At 43.3% G+C, this 15,970-nt stretch overlaps 1 protein-coding gene across 14 annotated transcripts in view; it reads right to left on the reverse strand.

The window, feature by feature from the left end:
* myo18aa (myosin XVIIIAa) overlaps positions 1–14,890 on the reverse strand; it is a 64,672-nt gene extending 49,782 nt beyond the window's left edge. For 7 of the 14 annotated variants that reach the window (XM_053687087.1, XM_053687093.1, XM_053687091.1 and 4 more), the window contains exon 1: positions 1,001–1,157. Coding sequence is in view for 4 of the 14 variants with exons in the window: in XM_053687092.1 (XP_053543067.1) it covers positions 12,805–13,821 (1,017 nt within the window). In the remaining 10 variants the exon portion in view is untranslated. Of the gene's footprint in view, positions 1–1,000; positions 1,158–12,804; positions 13,982–14,132; positions 14,234–14,781 lie in introns of those variants that run through there. The other 7 variants (XM_053687092.1, XM_047160814.2, XM_047160811.2 and 4 more) reach the window with 4 other exon arrangements.
* Positions 14,891–15,970: the final 1,080 nt, after the last annotated feature.

Consider the following 15,970-nt stretch of genomic DNA (forward strand, 5'->3'; position numbering starts at 1 on the left):
TAAAACAAAAAATAGTCCCATAAAGTCCCTGTGTCATTTACTATAGAAGCAACAACAACAACAACAACAACAATAATAACAAAGTGTGTTATATGCACATATAATGTACATATATACACAGTGGTTAATAAGTTAGTTTAAAAAAAAAAAAAAAGTGTGTTAATGTTTAAATTAACGCACCGTATTAATGAAAGCAAAACATATCAATGTACTTGGGCACTTTTTTTCACGTCTGCTCTTTCATGCCTGCGTATGTAACTACAGGCAATGTTTGTTAAAACCGTCCTCTCAGCTCTCATAACACTCCATTAACTCGAATGCGTGTCTAATAAATCAGGCTCGCTGTAGTGCAATCAAGGTCCTCTGCTTTGTTGACGGCTGATTTGCTGAAACAAGCCTGAGAGTACAGAACGAATACATTTTCAATAAATTCAGAGAGCGAACGCAGGCTGTAAAACCAGACTCGAGAATCGCCAGGACCCCAGGACCCGAGTACATTTGGTAGCTTTAAAAAGCACTAATTCAAACAGAACACCTGTGAGATATGATTAAAAAAAAAAGTACACCTCAGGGGTCTGCGCTACCCAGTCGGTAGGATGAAGGTGAAACTAAAGGCTGGAAATAAATAGTTAGAGGGGGGAAAAAATGGTGCATTTTTTTCGTCTCGTAGTCATCCTTGTCTCGTAGTGGTATAATGACAACGGCTTGCGATGATAATAATGATGTGGTGAAACACCCACGATAATATTTTGTAGAAATGTTTACTACATGCACATGCTACATGTTTAGACTTCCTCCGAGTCACTGCAAACTCCATTCAGTCTCTCTAACTCAGGACTGAAACCTCCAGCAGCAGCCTGAGCTTCACTATAAATAGAGAAGAGGCCTCAGTAAAGCCAGTGAAGTCTTGGCACTCTTATCTTCACACACACACACACACACACACACACACACACAAAACACACCACAAAGTCAGTCTGATACCATCACAATCACTCACAGCTATAATCCAGTCGTATCCCTGCCTTCACGTGGATCCGAGCCGGTCAATGTGTGTTGGGTGGAAGTCTGTGTGTGTCCAGGCTGGTCTGTGTGTGTGTGTGTGTTTGTGTGTGAAGTGAGCGGTGAGGTAAAGTAATGCCCAACGCAAGTAGGGAAAGGCGAACAGCTGCCACAGCATACTGAAGGAGCTAAAAATAACAGCCAAACAGACACGTGTGCCCCCACCACCATCCACTCAAATCATCCGACTCCACCCATAAATCCCTCTTCCTCTAATCTTGTCTCTTGTGACAGACATGGGGTCATAATTAAGGAATAAACCACTTCGGGACATACTGGTATAGAAAAATACCATTTTAATCCATTTATAGTCATGTTAAAGGATCTGGAACCTCAAACAAGTTAGTCCGTTCATCACTGACGTGATTTCAGCTATAAACAGGCAGCCAAGAAGCGTCTCTTTATTTCTACTGATTAAAGTTAATTAGACAACTCTGACACTGGAGACTCCTTCCATAAACGTTAAACAGAAAACCTTATCGTATCCATATACATGTCATACAGCTTCTTTGTTGGAATTGGATCATGTGAAAAATGGGCACATCAACAGATCTGGGAATATGGGAATGGGAGATTTGAGTTACACAATCATCATACTGATAATTATTCATATCTTTCCATTGTGATCAACAGTTAACACCCCCCCCCCCCCCCCCACTGTAAGTATACAGTGGAAATGGGGGTGGGGGTGGGGGGTGTTTTGGGGGTTGAGTATTAGGACAATCTGTACAGCATTCACATCCAGAATGATGACAAAATACAGCCACCAGGGGGCTCCAGCTCACTACCTCATCTTACAGTCAGAGGGACTTGGTTTCAGCTCTGTCACAGCAAAATTTAGAAAGAATCAAATTCATGTACAGGGGGACAATTTGAAGCGAGCCTTCATGACTTCCTGTCATGCATGTATGATGGTGAAAGGCTGGAACACACAAACTGGGAGCATGGGAAAAGAATGCCACTTCTGATTGGGTGTGGTGGATCGGTGGGGGCGTGGCTATCACAAGACTTTGATTAAGAACAGGCACTCATCATGCATCCATCAGCCATCTCATCTAATCATCCATCCGTCTCATTCATCCAACTCATCTAATTATCCATCTAATCTAATCATTCATCCAACTCATCTAATCAAATCATCCGTCCCATCCTCTCCATCCAACCTCATCTAATCATCCATCTAATCTAATCATTCATCCATCTCATTCATCCAACTCATCTAATCAAATCATCCGTCCCATCCAACCTCATCTGATCATCCATCCATCCCATCCATCCAACCTCATCTAATCATTCATCCAATCTAATCATTCATCCATCTCATTCATCCAACCTCATCTAATCATCCATCTAATCTAATCATCCATCCATCTCATTCAACCAACCTCATCTAATCATTCATCCAACTCATCTAATCATCCATCTCATCTAATCATCCAATCAGCCTGGCTTCTCCAGCATCGCTGGAGTAAAAGTGTTACTGTACCCGGCACGGCTCTGAATGCTCTTTCACTCTCTCTAGTGTCTCTACAGGTACAGACGCATGCCTCACCCACACAATGTCAGCTGTAAAGGCTTTCAAGCACAGCGGGCGGGCAAACAGTTATAGGATCTCTCATTTATTTACCTCCAGATTACTCAGACAGGTGGAGCAGAAACGATAATCTGCTTCAACTGCCAAGTGAACTGTGCCACGGTAAGACATTAACCCACATTAGTCCCAGTTCATTAGAATTCATCAGGTTTTTTTGGATTTGAGATATTCCCCTCCCCCGATCCAAACTCGGAAGCAGCCGGGCAGATATGACACCCAGCACATGCTCTGCAGGAGAGTGTGCCATGCTGACAGATGGCACAGTGGCTGGGCCGAGGATGTCTAATGACACGCGCGTGACCAGAAAATATGGACCGGCTCAAAACTGTGACTAGACTGAAGAAACAGACTCCGTGGCAAACATGACAGGAAACAGCCTACTGTGACTTTCACTCATCTGTTGTGCACAACAATATGGAGAAACAAAGTCATTCATGTCTCTAAGGGAATAGGAAGAGAAGGACTGCACTGAAATTCACTCTGTGCTACGAAACGCATGAGCTTCAATAGCGAATTTTCCCATTCTTCCCGAATTCCTCCAGAAGATATAACCGCAGCGTGTGATCAAAACATTCAAAATGGTCCAGCTCTTTATGGGTACTTCTCTGCTCACAGGACATAGGGGTGCGAGAGCAACAATTCTAGAAAAACAAGACCAAATATTAGCTCGCTCGAGCTAAATGCTAATACCAGCAATCAAACTCCACACCTTAACTGCAGAGCTTGTAAAATGCCTGGGATCTGGACTCTGCCCTGGCCAAACCAAACACAAACTGGACTGCCAGGTCATTGGCACAAAATCAGAAGCTCCCATTTGTCCAATCAGGCCCTGCCTGTCAGTACTTCAGCGTGGGACTTGCTTCTGTCTAAAGCCAGGTTTTATTTTTAGCACTGCTGGTTAATCCAGTCAATGCTAACGCTGTGCAATCATCACGATCATCATGAGTCCGGGCAGACGGTGTCAGAGCTACTGGAAAATAATCCCATCTGTTTGTTTCCTCATTACAGACTTATGACTCAAAAGACGGCCAGTCTGTAGTGATGTGTTTGACGTACAATTTTAATTTACATTAATGAAGGTGGACGCAATATTTGAAAGACTACGATGGTTATAGGTGGGAGGGGAAAGAAATAGATAATGGTATGTTCAGGGAAGCTAGATGGCTAGCTACAAGACTCAAAAAAAAAATGACTCAACGGATAAGAATTTTTTAAATTACTGCAACACGGTGACACCCAGCCATGAACGTTCGAGCCAGAATATACGGATGAAGAACTGCGCTGGTGAGAAAAGCAAACGCAGGTCATTCAAAAGTTAGCGACAGCACGACTAGCTACCGTCATGTTAGCTAGCAACGTTACCCGATTATCTACCTTTGTGGTAGCGACCTTACTAGCCATCTTACTACTAGTTACATTGGTGAGAACAAGCCTTTGCTCACCAACAGTTGTCGTACCTCGTACCTCAGGCTGACTCGGCATGGTCTCTGTTGACACGCTCACTCTCTCTACACACACTTTCTCTTCTGTTCCGTTCCATGGTCTGTTCTTTGCATCTCTGTTGTCTTGTTTAAATACAGACGTTGACAAGTTTGTGCTGTTCACATGTTCTGAAAATAAAAGACAAAGTCAAGTGTCTTTCAAGGAGACTTTTTCAAGGAGGGGTGTAAAAACGTTGCCTACTCTACCCACCTCCGCTAGTAACTGCGCTTTCGAATCTCCTTCATAGTCCTCGGGTCTGAAGTCCCGGATGCGCACTTGCAAACATCCATAATCTTTCCGTGAGCTCTATAGACCCCTTTGGTGTTTCTAAAGAGACGTTTGCGCAACCTGCCTGACAATCGAGTGTCACTCCTAATAGTCTGTAACCACAGCCGACTTCTGAGAGCATGGAAAAGTGAGCGACGAGCTCTTCGGTTCAGTTCTGAAGGATCGACACGAAGCACTCTGACAAGTCTAGGAATAATAAGGAACCTTCGTGAGTCGAGGTGTTGTCGAAGTGGATCAGGCGTGTGTTTGAGGTACATCGCTCAGGATAGTGGATTTCCAGGAGCTGTTATATGAACGAACGCGTCCGACTGATGCTAAAACAAGCCAAAGATTATGCTTGTGTGGATGGTAGGGGTGGAAAACGCGCCAAAAATAAATAAATCCTCCTCCTCCTCTTTCTGCACACTAACTGTTCGACATAGAACTTAACAGGTGTCTTTATCTGATGAGTATTCACGAACAGCCTCCGGATGTAGCGATCGTGCCTCGTAGAGATAGGCCAAGCGAGTTTAGGCTTGCTTGCACGGTGCATTCTTGCACATCCAGAGATTCATATGACCCTAAGGGGGGGGGGGGGGGGATATGGCGTTTTCCTTAATAACACAACGAAGACAAGACTGACGCCCTGAAATCATCTTAATCCTTTTTTTGACACAAGCATACAGACCACACACAGCTAGAATCCAACACAACATGTTCGTGTGGATACGGCGTCAGGGTGTTTATACAAGTGACTGTGAAAAAAATAAGGTGCAATTGTGAACATACGACACGCAAAACAGGCCGGAATGCCGCAGGGGAACGGATTAGCGCGATCGTTCGGTCTTTTCCTGCGACATACGAACATGTGGCGACGTGCATTTCGTCGATTAGATCTAATCCATATGTTGTTTTGTAGAGTGAACGTGCAAGAAAACGCGCAGAAACGTATTACTGTACAGTAAACAACTTTACATTTAATGTACGACTGTGTAGTACGGTTGTAAATACTCATGTACCACACGTTATTTCTAATTACTAAATACATCACTATAAAATCATTTCAAATAGTTCATGAGTGGAAGAATTTGACGGAGGAGGATAATTATACGATCAAATGGTTGCAGGATCTAGCAATGAATCACAGTTCGCTTTTTTTTATATATAATCAAGCGAATAGTCCTACTCGAGAAATGATTTGCCACATAAATTATGCCAAAGAGACATTTAGACAGATGTTAGATACTTATACAACTTTTTTTTCGTGTGGCGATGAAATTCAACGTTTAAACAGTGTGTATTTATCGTCTTTAAAGGGAACTGAAATTTGTGCTTAGATTCGCACCGGTGAGCGCGACCTTATCTCCGAGGGTCAACTCGCTGAACCTGATCGGACATGGATTTAAAAAAAGAACAGAAAAAGAAAAAAAAAAAAAAAATAAGAAGCAATTCTCACTTCCTGACCGTATCGTCGACCAAGAAGAAACCCAGCGCACTAATGAAACAATTATATTTGATATGAATTAGTTTAAAAGACAATTCTTTAATGCAAAATAACACAGAATGCAATCAAAGTGATAGGCGAATAGGATTTAACCCAAATCTCTTCTTCCACTATCCACAGGAGAGCCGTGCTCGCCATCATGTGCCCTCCGTCTACAGCCCCAATTCTGAAAAAGTTGGGACAGCTGACTTGTTTACCGCTTTGTGACATCACCTTTTCTTTTAATAACATTATTAAGCGTTTGGGTGCTGAAGACACCGGTTGGTTAAGTTTAGCAAGTGGAATTTTCCCCCATTCGTTCATATATTGTGCGCTGTAGAAGATGAAAAGCCCCAAATCCTACCGATTCGCCGACGCATCTGTTGGCAATTGGCGAGCCTTGACCCGTCCTTGCTCTTGAAGGACTAGGCTTTTTTTTTTTTTTGGAGACTCCTTAATATACTACGATTACACGATTTCTTCTCGTTTCACATCACCTTCTTATTTCAACTGGTCACATCGCTATTAGTCCTAAATTGCCATTGTCCCAACTTTTTTGGAACGTGTTGCACGCGTCAATTTCAAAATGTACGTTTACCTTCAGAAAAAACAAAAACATGCAGTTGATTAGGTAAAACATCGGATATGTTTTTTGTTTAAATACGAGTCGAAGTACATTTACAAATCACCCCTCTTTGTTTTTATTAGCGTTTCCCATGCGGTCCCGACTTTTTCGGAAGTGGGGTTGTATGTAATAAACTTATAACCATGTCTGGACTCACTTCCTGATCCTGTGGTGAAAAGGAAAACCATCCAACTCTAAACAGAGCTGAATTTTGTCCTGTCTCCCACATCCACAGCTGGCACGCTGACAGTCAGTAACAACGCCATGGCAGGAAGTTGAGTGACAGCTTGCGAAAGAGGAAGATGAAGTGAGAATGACGTGAAGGGGGAGAGCGACCCGGGTGACTTGGACTCGAGCAGAGTGGATGGCGCTGTTCCAGCCAGACAGACACACACTTCATGCATTTGGCAGCTGGTGTGCCGCCAAGATGGTCGGTTATATAATCCAATCCAAGCCGAAAAACATATTTAATGGAGGCATTGACAAAGTAATGATGGAGGAACAGCCAGAGGACAATGACGGGGACATGACAGAGTGCCTCCAAAACTGACTGGAAATAACTGAGAAAGCAAGTGATTTATTTTATTTATTTATTTATTTTAATCTCCAAAGTTTTAACTTAGTGTTATTACATACTTTATTATATATATATATTCATTAAACCATCTTATCCTGGTCGGCTGAATCCCGAGCCGATCTCGGGAACTCCAGGGTGTTCCAGGAACCCTGGATGAGACACCAATCCAATCACAGGACATAATGGAATAATTAGTGGCTAGTAAAGCAGTGCTCTACATAACATCAGCACACTCGGATAAACCGGACACACCTGGGCGTCATCTTTGTGTCGGCGTACATGTCGTCATATACTAAAGGGACGAGTGCAAACTTTTGCACGACGTTAAAACAAATTTAAGGTGACAAAGACACTCCCGATGACGCAACGATTGCCAGATCGTCGGCTGATTAAGAGACTGAATCCCGACATCCGCAGAGTCAGAGAGAGCAAAAATCCGCTGTGCTTTCTTCCTGGAAGGAACGGCGTTACTCTGTCCAGTGTCGATCAGAACAGCACTAGCCAATCGCGGGTATCTGTGAGCACGTGTATGCGGAAGAGGGCGGACAGCGCTCATGCAGAAAACGCACTTGCATAAACGCAAAGATTATTTGAAAAAGTAAGCCCGACATAATAAGGATAATTGTTTTGTTCACATCGTCACTAACGTATTCGTGAGTGTCCCGCGAGTGTTGCGTAATCCTATACCGTCCTCCTATTGGTTGGTTTAGATGAGCATTGTAGCAGCACTCGCACTCTTTTTGATGTTCATTTCATTTTAAAAACCTGTCTTTGGTCGCAGTGAATATCCCTGCTGGTGAGCACGTCATATTACACCATTAATCTCAACTCACGATTTTTCTGTGTGTTATTTTTGTCTGTGATCGCAAAACTGGGCCACTGAGAATCCACTGCACCATGTGTACTCTTGGTGGGTTGGGGGGGGGGACACCCAGAAGTCTTGTTAGGTTTTTTTTTTTGTTTTGTTTTTTGCACAGTTAAAATTTTGCCCTTTTGCCTCAGTTGGACTGCATGAAACTCTACGAGTTTGAACAGTTCTTAAATTGCCTGATATTCCAACAAGACGACGAAATAAACATAAAAAAAACCAAGAGTTCTAAAGAATCGGAGGTCCACAAGGTGAGCTATAGAAAACCGAGCCCGTTCGTGATATACGGGACGTGGAAAAAAATAATAAGAACAAACAAACAAACAAACACACAGACATGATGTCTATGATTAGAGGCGTCTAATGCGGTGGGAGTCAGCTATCTCGGAAATCGCCGTGCCGTTGCGCAAGGCTAAGTTGGGTGTGGTACGGAAGAACTGGAATTTGACCTAAGCACAAAGCATGAATGGAAGCTGAAACGTGCCGGAGTCGTCGCTGCACACGCTCGTATAGGTAGAGCCCTGAAAACCTGCAGGTCCGGTTCCGCGATGATGAAGGGCAAGTTGAGGAATGATGGAATTCACAAGCTGACGGTTCTGCCTGGAGTTTTTGTGGCACTTGTTTTTGTTGAACAGGCCCACTTCCTGTACTCTCAGACTGAATGTTCTGAACCAGTTTGCTAACACATTGAAGAAAAAAAAACATCTTAAGCGACACTATCTAAGCATCCCAAATCTCACAAAATAGACCACAGCTGCTGCCGATGCATGATCTAGATTTATAAAATCGCCAGATCTTTTTATAGTCCTACTGCTTCTAGGTCAATCCCAAATGCTATCATTTTCTCACTCGTGCTCGATGACTGTAATGGTGGAATCTGGGTCAGTTAGGAGGCCAATGCTTTCCTACAGCGGACTGTGAGGAGGGTGAAGCGTATATCAAACGCTATTAAAGATCTCAAATGCAACTCGATCTCAAGCTCAGTTCAGGAGACCTTAACCGTCCGCCCTTCCGCTCGAGCCCTGATCTATTCTCTGTGCTTTTACGAGCACGGCTGAAACGCCAGGGCTTTTGACCCAAGAGGCCCGTTCCTATAACATATCTCGATCTAAATCCCTCAGATCCCAGCCCTCTAAACACACAGCTGGAAGCTAGCGCTACCTAAACAAGTAAACCGTGAAAGCTAAACATGGCCCGGGTTTATCTCCACTTACAGAGAGCAAAAAGTTAGTGCACTGACCCGAGGAGCGTTCAAACACGAGCAGGCTAACAACATTCCACACAGATGATGATGATCGTCATCATCTTTTAATTCTAAAGTACTTTATATACTGTATACGATACACAGCTGAAAGGGTTTTAGAAAGGGTTGAATTATAGATTTTTTTTTTTAATTACTAAAATTAACTACATTAAATTTATTTTATTTAAGTCATAAAACAAGAAATAAAAAATTACATACACATTTCAATAATAAAAATAATAATTAAGATATTAAAATATATATTTTCATTTTTTTTATAGAATTTATTTCTATAATTTATAAGCTTATTACAAAATGTCATTAAGTATAATAAATTATATCATCGATAATAACTTAATGCAGAAGGTGATTTGTACTGTATGTGTAATAATAAAATGTAAACTAAAAGAAAAAGGCAAATAAAAAAAATAAAAAAAAGACAAATTGATCCTCCTGAGTTGGAATAAAATTTTGATAAGGGCGTAACAAAATGAAACGATCTGTGAACACTAACCGTATCTTACACTTGCAATTCATTTGGAAGGAATTTGAGAGATATCACATTACTAATAAAACTTATCGTCAGGTGAGAATCGCCTTGTCAGAAACGAGACTCGGAGGTATTTAGCATACCGTAACCACACCCAGATCACTGATGGCCTACAGCATCTCACCAAACTGCTTTTCAATTTCTAGCATTTCTGTCTATGCAACTGGCCTCAGAAGTAATAAAGTGTGCGACCATCAGATCTCTCACTAGCGCTCCATTCACCCCGCAGTCTTACCACACCTGTTTCTACAGCTGCATTCCTTACGTCGCGTGAAGGTAAACTTTCGGTCCACACAAGGAACTGAACAACCCTCTCTGCAGTACATCTCACGCATACACATTCCATCTGTCCGCCTGGAGCAATTATTGATTTTTCACCCACGTAAAGGAGTAAAACCCATCAGACATTCACTCTGATCTTCTGAGAGAACACATACAGTCTATATACACGCACCCAAGTGCTCGGGCTGCTTTAAGTTTTGCAATGCGTTGACTGTTTGGATCGAACCCTTCTGCATTCCCCTCCTTGGTGTAGATAAGAACCACCCGTTAGCACGCATCCACGCGAGGTGGTCTCGGTCTGTTTCCGAGTGAACACTACATCTATATAAGGATGACCGAGACCGGCGGTTTTATATGTTCTACATTAATTGCGATTTATATCTAGTGACCACATGGGGCCCAAGGTTTGACCACCTGACCATCACACCCATATGTGGGCCTTCACTGAACTGTTACCACAAAGCTGGAAGCGTGAGATCATCTAGAACGTATTGGTATGCTGTAGCATTACAATGCCCCTGTACACAAAGATCCAAGGCGGCATGGTTTGCCAAGTTTGGGACGGAAGAACTTGAGTATCCTGCACAGAGCCTTCACCCAACCCCACTGAACAACTTTGGAATGGACTAGACGTTGATTGCGAGCCAGGCCTTCTCATCCAACGACACTAATGCTCTTGTGGCTGGATGAGCACGAATCCCCAAAATCCAGAACGTAGAGGCCAGGTCCGTATTAATGGCCGTCGGTTCTAATGGGATGTTGAACGAGTACATATGGGCGCGATGGACAGGTGTCTACATACTTTTGGCTATATTGTATATTTAGAAATGAACAATGCGTCCGATTAAACTAAAATCATGTATACATATACACACGAGGTTAAAATGGGCAATAAATGGGCTAGAGTCATCAACTGTGTATACTACAGTATATAGTAGCTGTACCTGATTAAATAAATAAATAAATAAATAAATAAATAAATAAATAAATAAATAAAGGCAAATGAGTATAGGGACACGGTTAGAAACAGTTATGGACTAGCTTTAAACATAGGTGCTTTCATATCTAGTTCTCCATAAAAAGGTCTTGGCTTTTACTTCCTCAAGCACAAGGCCACCTTCACTTTCAATCTCAGGTTACATTCTTCCAGCCACAATTTCCTCCAATTTAGTATTGTTACAGTGCTACAGATAGGGATCTACCTGCTTGGAATAGTTTGAGCTTGAGTGAGAAAGCAAGCCAAAACAGAGCAGCCCAGATAATTTAAACTGGGTCACCCTTCTCGCTGGAGCAGAATGCATTGAGAAACAGTGCCACAGTGTAACCGGGGAATACGGTGGTGAAGGAAGGTAGAAAATATCCAGTGCGGTGTATATAGGCTTTTTTTTTTTTTTTTTTTTTTTTTTTTAACATTCGCATGATGGAATCACAAATCGCATATTTACTGCGCACGTCTTCGGACAGAACAGGTTAGAGGAACATGACGTCCTGCTTGCGTCACACGAGTCGGTATGCGCGTTTGCACCTTAAATCATCAGGACGTGACTGTGTAAGTGTGTAAAACCATCAAGATCACAGAGATAACAGTGCTCGGGAAGGGTTAATTCCCCTCAGGTGCATCTGTGCTGCCTCGCTGAAACGCAACACTGATGAGATCATGAACGCCACTCCAGACTAACAAGGGCCTTTTTTGATGTCAAACTAGCCACAAAGATACTCCTCTCATAGGCTCGCTCAAACTACAGCCCACCATGACTGCTTCATGAACCCGCACACACACATGCATCTCTTCAAAGGCACATCAGTATAGCGGACCAAAAAAGAAAAATAATAATAATAAAAAAAACAGACAGATTGCAATACTGTAACTTGATTCCTGGCTCTGAGCTTCTTCTCCGACTGAAACAATACAGTTCCTCCTGAACTGTGCTGCGAGGAACAAAGTGATCGTGTGACTTTCAGTCGTCTTACTATTTCGGCAAAAGAAGCAAACTCGACAGATTATGCTCAAATATCAGACATAGTAAGAGGCAACCTCATAAAGGAGCCAATCACTGAATAGTAAAACAAAACAACATGGCAGTCACAAGACACATTCATTCATCCATTCAGTTTCGGTAACTGGTGAATCAAGAACCTACTCTGGCATCACAGGGTACAGGGCAGGAAATTCGCCCAAGGCCATTCCGAAACATCACACACTCCTTTACGTCTAGGCGCATTTTAGAGTAGCCTATAAAGCCTCAATCTAGATTGGCTACTTGTAGGAAACCTACTCGAACACAAACACTTCACACAGAAGGTAAACAGACCTCAGGGTTGATCCCCAGACTGTGGAACTGTAAGCCACCGATACTACACTATGACACAAATCATAAACATCCCAAATGTCAAAGACATTTGAAGGTCCCACCTTTACCGGTCCATACAGGATTTCGCAGAGTTTTTTTTCATGATTGTTGCGACCAAAAATGCTTTGAAATTGAAATTGCATTAAATTGTTTTGCACGGTCTTTTGCAGTGATGTCTGTTGGTAAATAAGACCTTTTAGCTGTACTCATGTTCGACACACCCGAGTTGAAGAGAGCTTTGGTTGAATGCATGCTCTGATCACATCGCGTGACGCATCTTGGCCCAAATCTGCGATAATTTTGAAAATTTGCAAATATCGCGGTGTCTGCTTGGTTTTGCGATAAGTTCTCTGCTCGCAAAAATCGCCAAATCCTGGAGGGACTGCTTTAGATTAACACAGAAAGTAGACATTTTCTTACCTCGTAGGCCTCACCACGTACTCCGGAGCTTTTTCTTAACCAGCATCGGCTGAGCTCGCTCAGCTCCACAATAGGCTGCACTTTCAGACGGACGGTCTCTCCTGACTGCCGGATCATCTCCACGATCTCGTCCCTGTTCTTATTCTCCACGTTCAACCCGTTGATCTCCACCAGACGGTCTCCTGGTACCAGGCCCAGAACCGCATCCGTCTTGCCAGCACCAGGCTCAGCAAAGTGGACCACACGACGGTAGACAGAGCCATCGGGTTTTTGGTCCAGCACGGTGGTGCGCCGTAGGGAGAAGCCAAAGTCGCCCGTGTTGCGCCGCTGGAGCTCGAGCTCTCTGGGTTCAGGCACCTCGGGTGGCATGACGGCAGATAAACGCAAGTCTGCTGGAAACATTTTCTCCACTAATAAGGGTATCTGGACCTTCTTGAGTGGGACACGTCGGTGGGAGATGTATTTGGGCACATGCTGTAAAACCTTGTGCTCCATTTGTGGAGAACCAGCAGCCGAGTTTGGTCCTGATGGAACCGAACCTTCTGAAGGACTCTCCTCTTTGTTCTTCTGCGAGAAGGATAAGCGTTTTATAAGCTTCACCACCGGGGAACCTTGCTTTGACAGGGATCCAGGTCTAGCGGCCTGCTCTCTGAAAGAGGACCTCTGAACGTCCAGCATAGCGTCCCCTTTAATGTTGTCACTGGAGGTGGTGGTGCTTATACGGCCCACATCCAGGAGCACGCTGCTTCGGTTGTTGATCTTCTCGGAAGGTGCGTCCGTCAGGGTGAGCTCTGGGTTGCTGACCACTTGTATTGGAATAGGGTCAGAAATCTCCAGTTTGGCCCTGGATTCTCTCTTGGATCCACCACGCTGTAGACTGAAGAACCCCCGTCGCACGCCTACCTCCTCCAGGCTCTTCAGCTCAGCCTGGGACATTCTCTCTTTTTTGTCCTTCTTCTCTTTCTTGTCCTTCTTCGCCCCATCCTTCTCCTTGTCTTTTTTGATCAGGTTGAACATGTTTGGATGCAGACTTCAAGCTCCACCACAAACCAACTGTGCTCTTCTTAGGCAAAAAAAACAAAAAAAACGTCAGAGCTGGATTTCACTCACATTTAATACAACCGCCATCCTTTGACAAGGCATCCAGAGGATCTGGAACATCCATCAGTATTTAACTCTTGGGGAGAGAAACAAGTGGAACAAGAGAGAAGAAGAGAATCAAACGCAGATCCAAAACAATTGAGTCATAAAGCGCATTACAGATAATAAAAATTACTCGGGTACAATTAAGCCTCAAAACAAACATCCAAACAAGTCTGCAAACAAACCGTGCACGCGCAAATCCATGAGGCAACGTCCTGGTCAACCCGCCCACTGTGTGACGTAGCGCATTCCCATTCACTGACGCCTACCTTTAATGACAGGTAGCCTACAAGGACGAATTTATATTTTAGGTTTCAAATACTATCGTTATTATCATCATCATCATCATTATATCTTGTGGGTAAAACACTGCAGAGAGGTCATTTATAGCTATGAGGTATTGGAGAAAAAAAATCTGCCTCTGAAGTATAAACTATTAAATAAGAAACCCAACACGAAGGTGTATAAGTACACTTCCGGAAGTAGTTCAACGCGTCTGGGATTAACTAAAATTCAGTGCAAAATACCAAATAATGTTGCACCCATACTGGGTTCTTAATAGAACACAAGTGTGTAAAATACAGATGGGAGAATCTCAGGTAGGACAGTCTTCACCGCACTTTCATTTCTGTCGCATTTCTTCATATACCGACTTCAAGAAGAATTAAAAACTCCTGACAGTCCAAAGCTCGCGCGTAATGTTTTTCTCTAATGCTCTGACCCATTACAGCAGTTCTACACCTGACAACTACAACATGTCGGCTCTGGGGGTGGGGGGAGGAAAAAAAAAATAAAAATTGTCAAAGTGGAAAGGAAAGGTTAGTAAAGACTCACCGCTCCGATACTGTGCCGGTAGAAATAGGACAGAGTGCGCGTGCCTGCGCGCGCGCCTGTGAGTGTGTGTGCGCGCGCTCTGAAGCGGCTTCAGACCTTCTACACCTAGTATCAGGAGCACACTACTGAGGGTTTAACTGCAGGTAGGACGCACTGATCGCTCGGACCCCCTGCTGGCCGCTTCATTTACTCCTTGGTGTAAAATGACTGTCACATAATAACATAATAACTGAGTAGAAGATATAGTAGAAGTAGAAGCACCTGTAACTTGTTTCCTCAATTTATTAATTATATCCTAGTAAATTATATCAGTTCTAACCTACTGTTTCCTTAAATGCACCCCCCCCCCTCCTTTTACAATCTATTTCCTTTAAATAACAGTTGAAAGACATGTACTATTTTAACACTCCATCCATCCATCCATTTTCTGTACTGCTTATCCTACACAGAGGAGCCTGGAGCCTACCCCAGGGGAACTCAATGCATGAGGCAGGGGACACCCTGGACGAGGTGCCAATCCATCACAGGGCACAATCACACACTATGGACTATTTGGAAACGCAAATCAGGGCATGTCTTTGGACTGGGGGAGGAAACCGGAGTACACGGAGGAAACCCCTGAAGCACGAGGAGAACGTGTAAACTCCACGCACACAAGATGGAGGCGGGAATCGAACCTCCAACCTTGGAGGTGTGAGACAGACGTGCTAACCTCGAAGCCACCACCTAATCATCTCTCATATAATTTCAAATAGTCATATAATTAGAGACAAATGACTCGCCCGTCAATTTAGTAACAATTCAGTAGCATCTCTACTTGGTCAGAAATGCTCTCCAACCCACACTCGGGGTTCTTCAAGGGTTTTTCAAACAGTTCTTTGGAGAAGTTAAGTGTTTACATCTCCCCGGGATGGTTCTAGCTTGGAACCCTTTCTGATAGCTAAACACTCGGTTGTATGGTTGGTTGTACACAGACCCTTTAAGAGTTCCTGTAAGGAAAATTTGACTGCTAAAGAAAACACTTTGCAAAAGACTTATATTTTATTTATGAAGTGGTTTTTTCCAGCGTCCACTGCGTGTTTTTTGCAGCCGCATTAATGAGCTGCAGCTCGATCATTTGTGTAATCCAGGCATCATGAGATGCTTTTTGTTGACTAAAACATACATTTAAAAACCAACTTCAGGTCAC

This window comes from Ictalurus punctatus, chromosome 16, assembly GCF_001660625.3.
Source record: "Ictalurus punctatus breed USDA103 chromosome 16, Coco_2.0, whole genome shotgun sequence".
Lineage (NCBI taxonomy): Eukaryota > Metazoa > Chordata > Actinopteri > Siluriformes > Ictaluridae > Ictalurus > Ictalurus punctatus.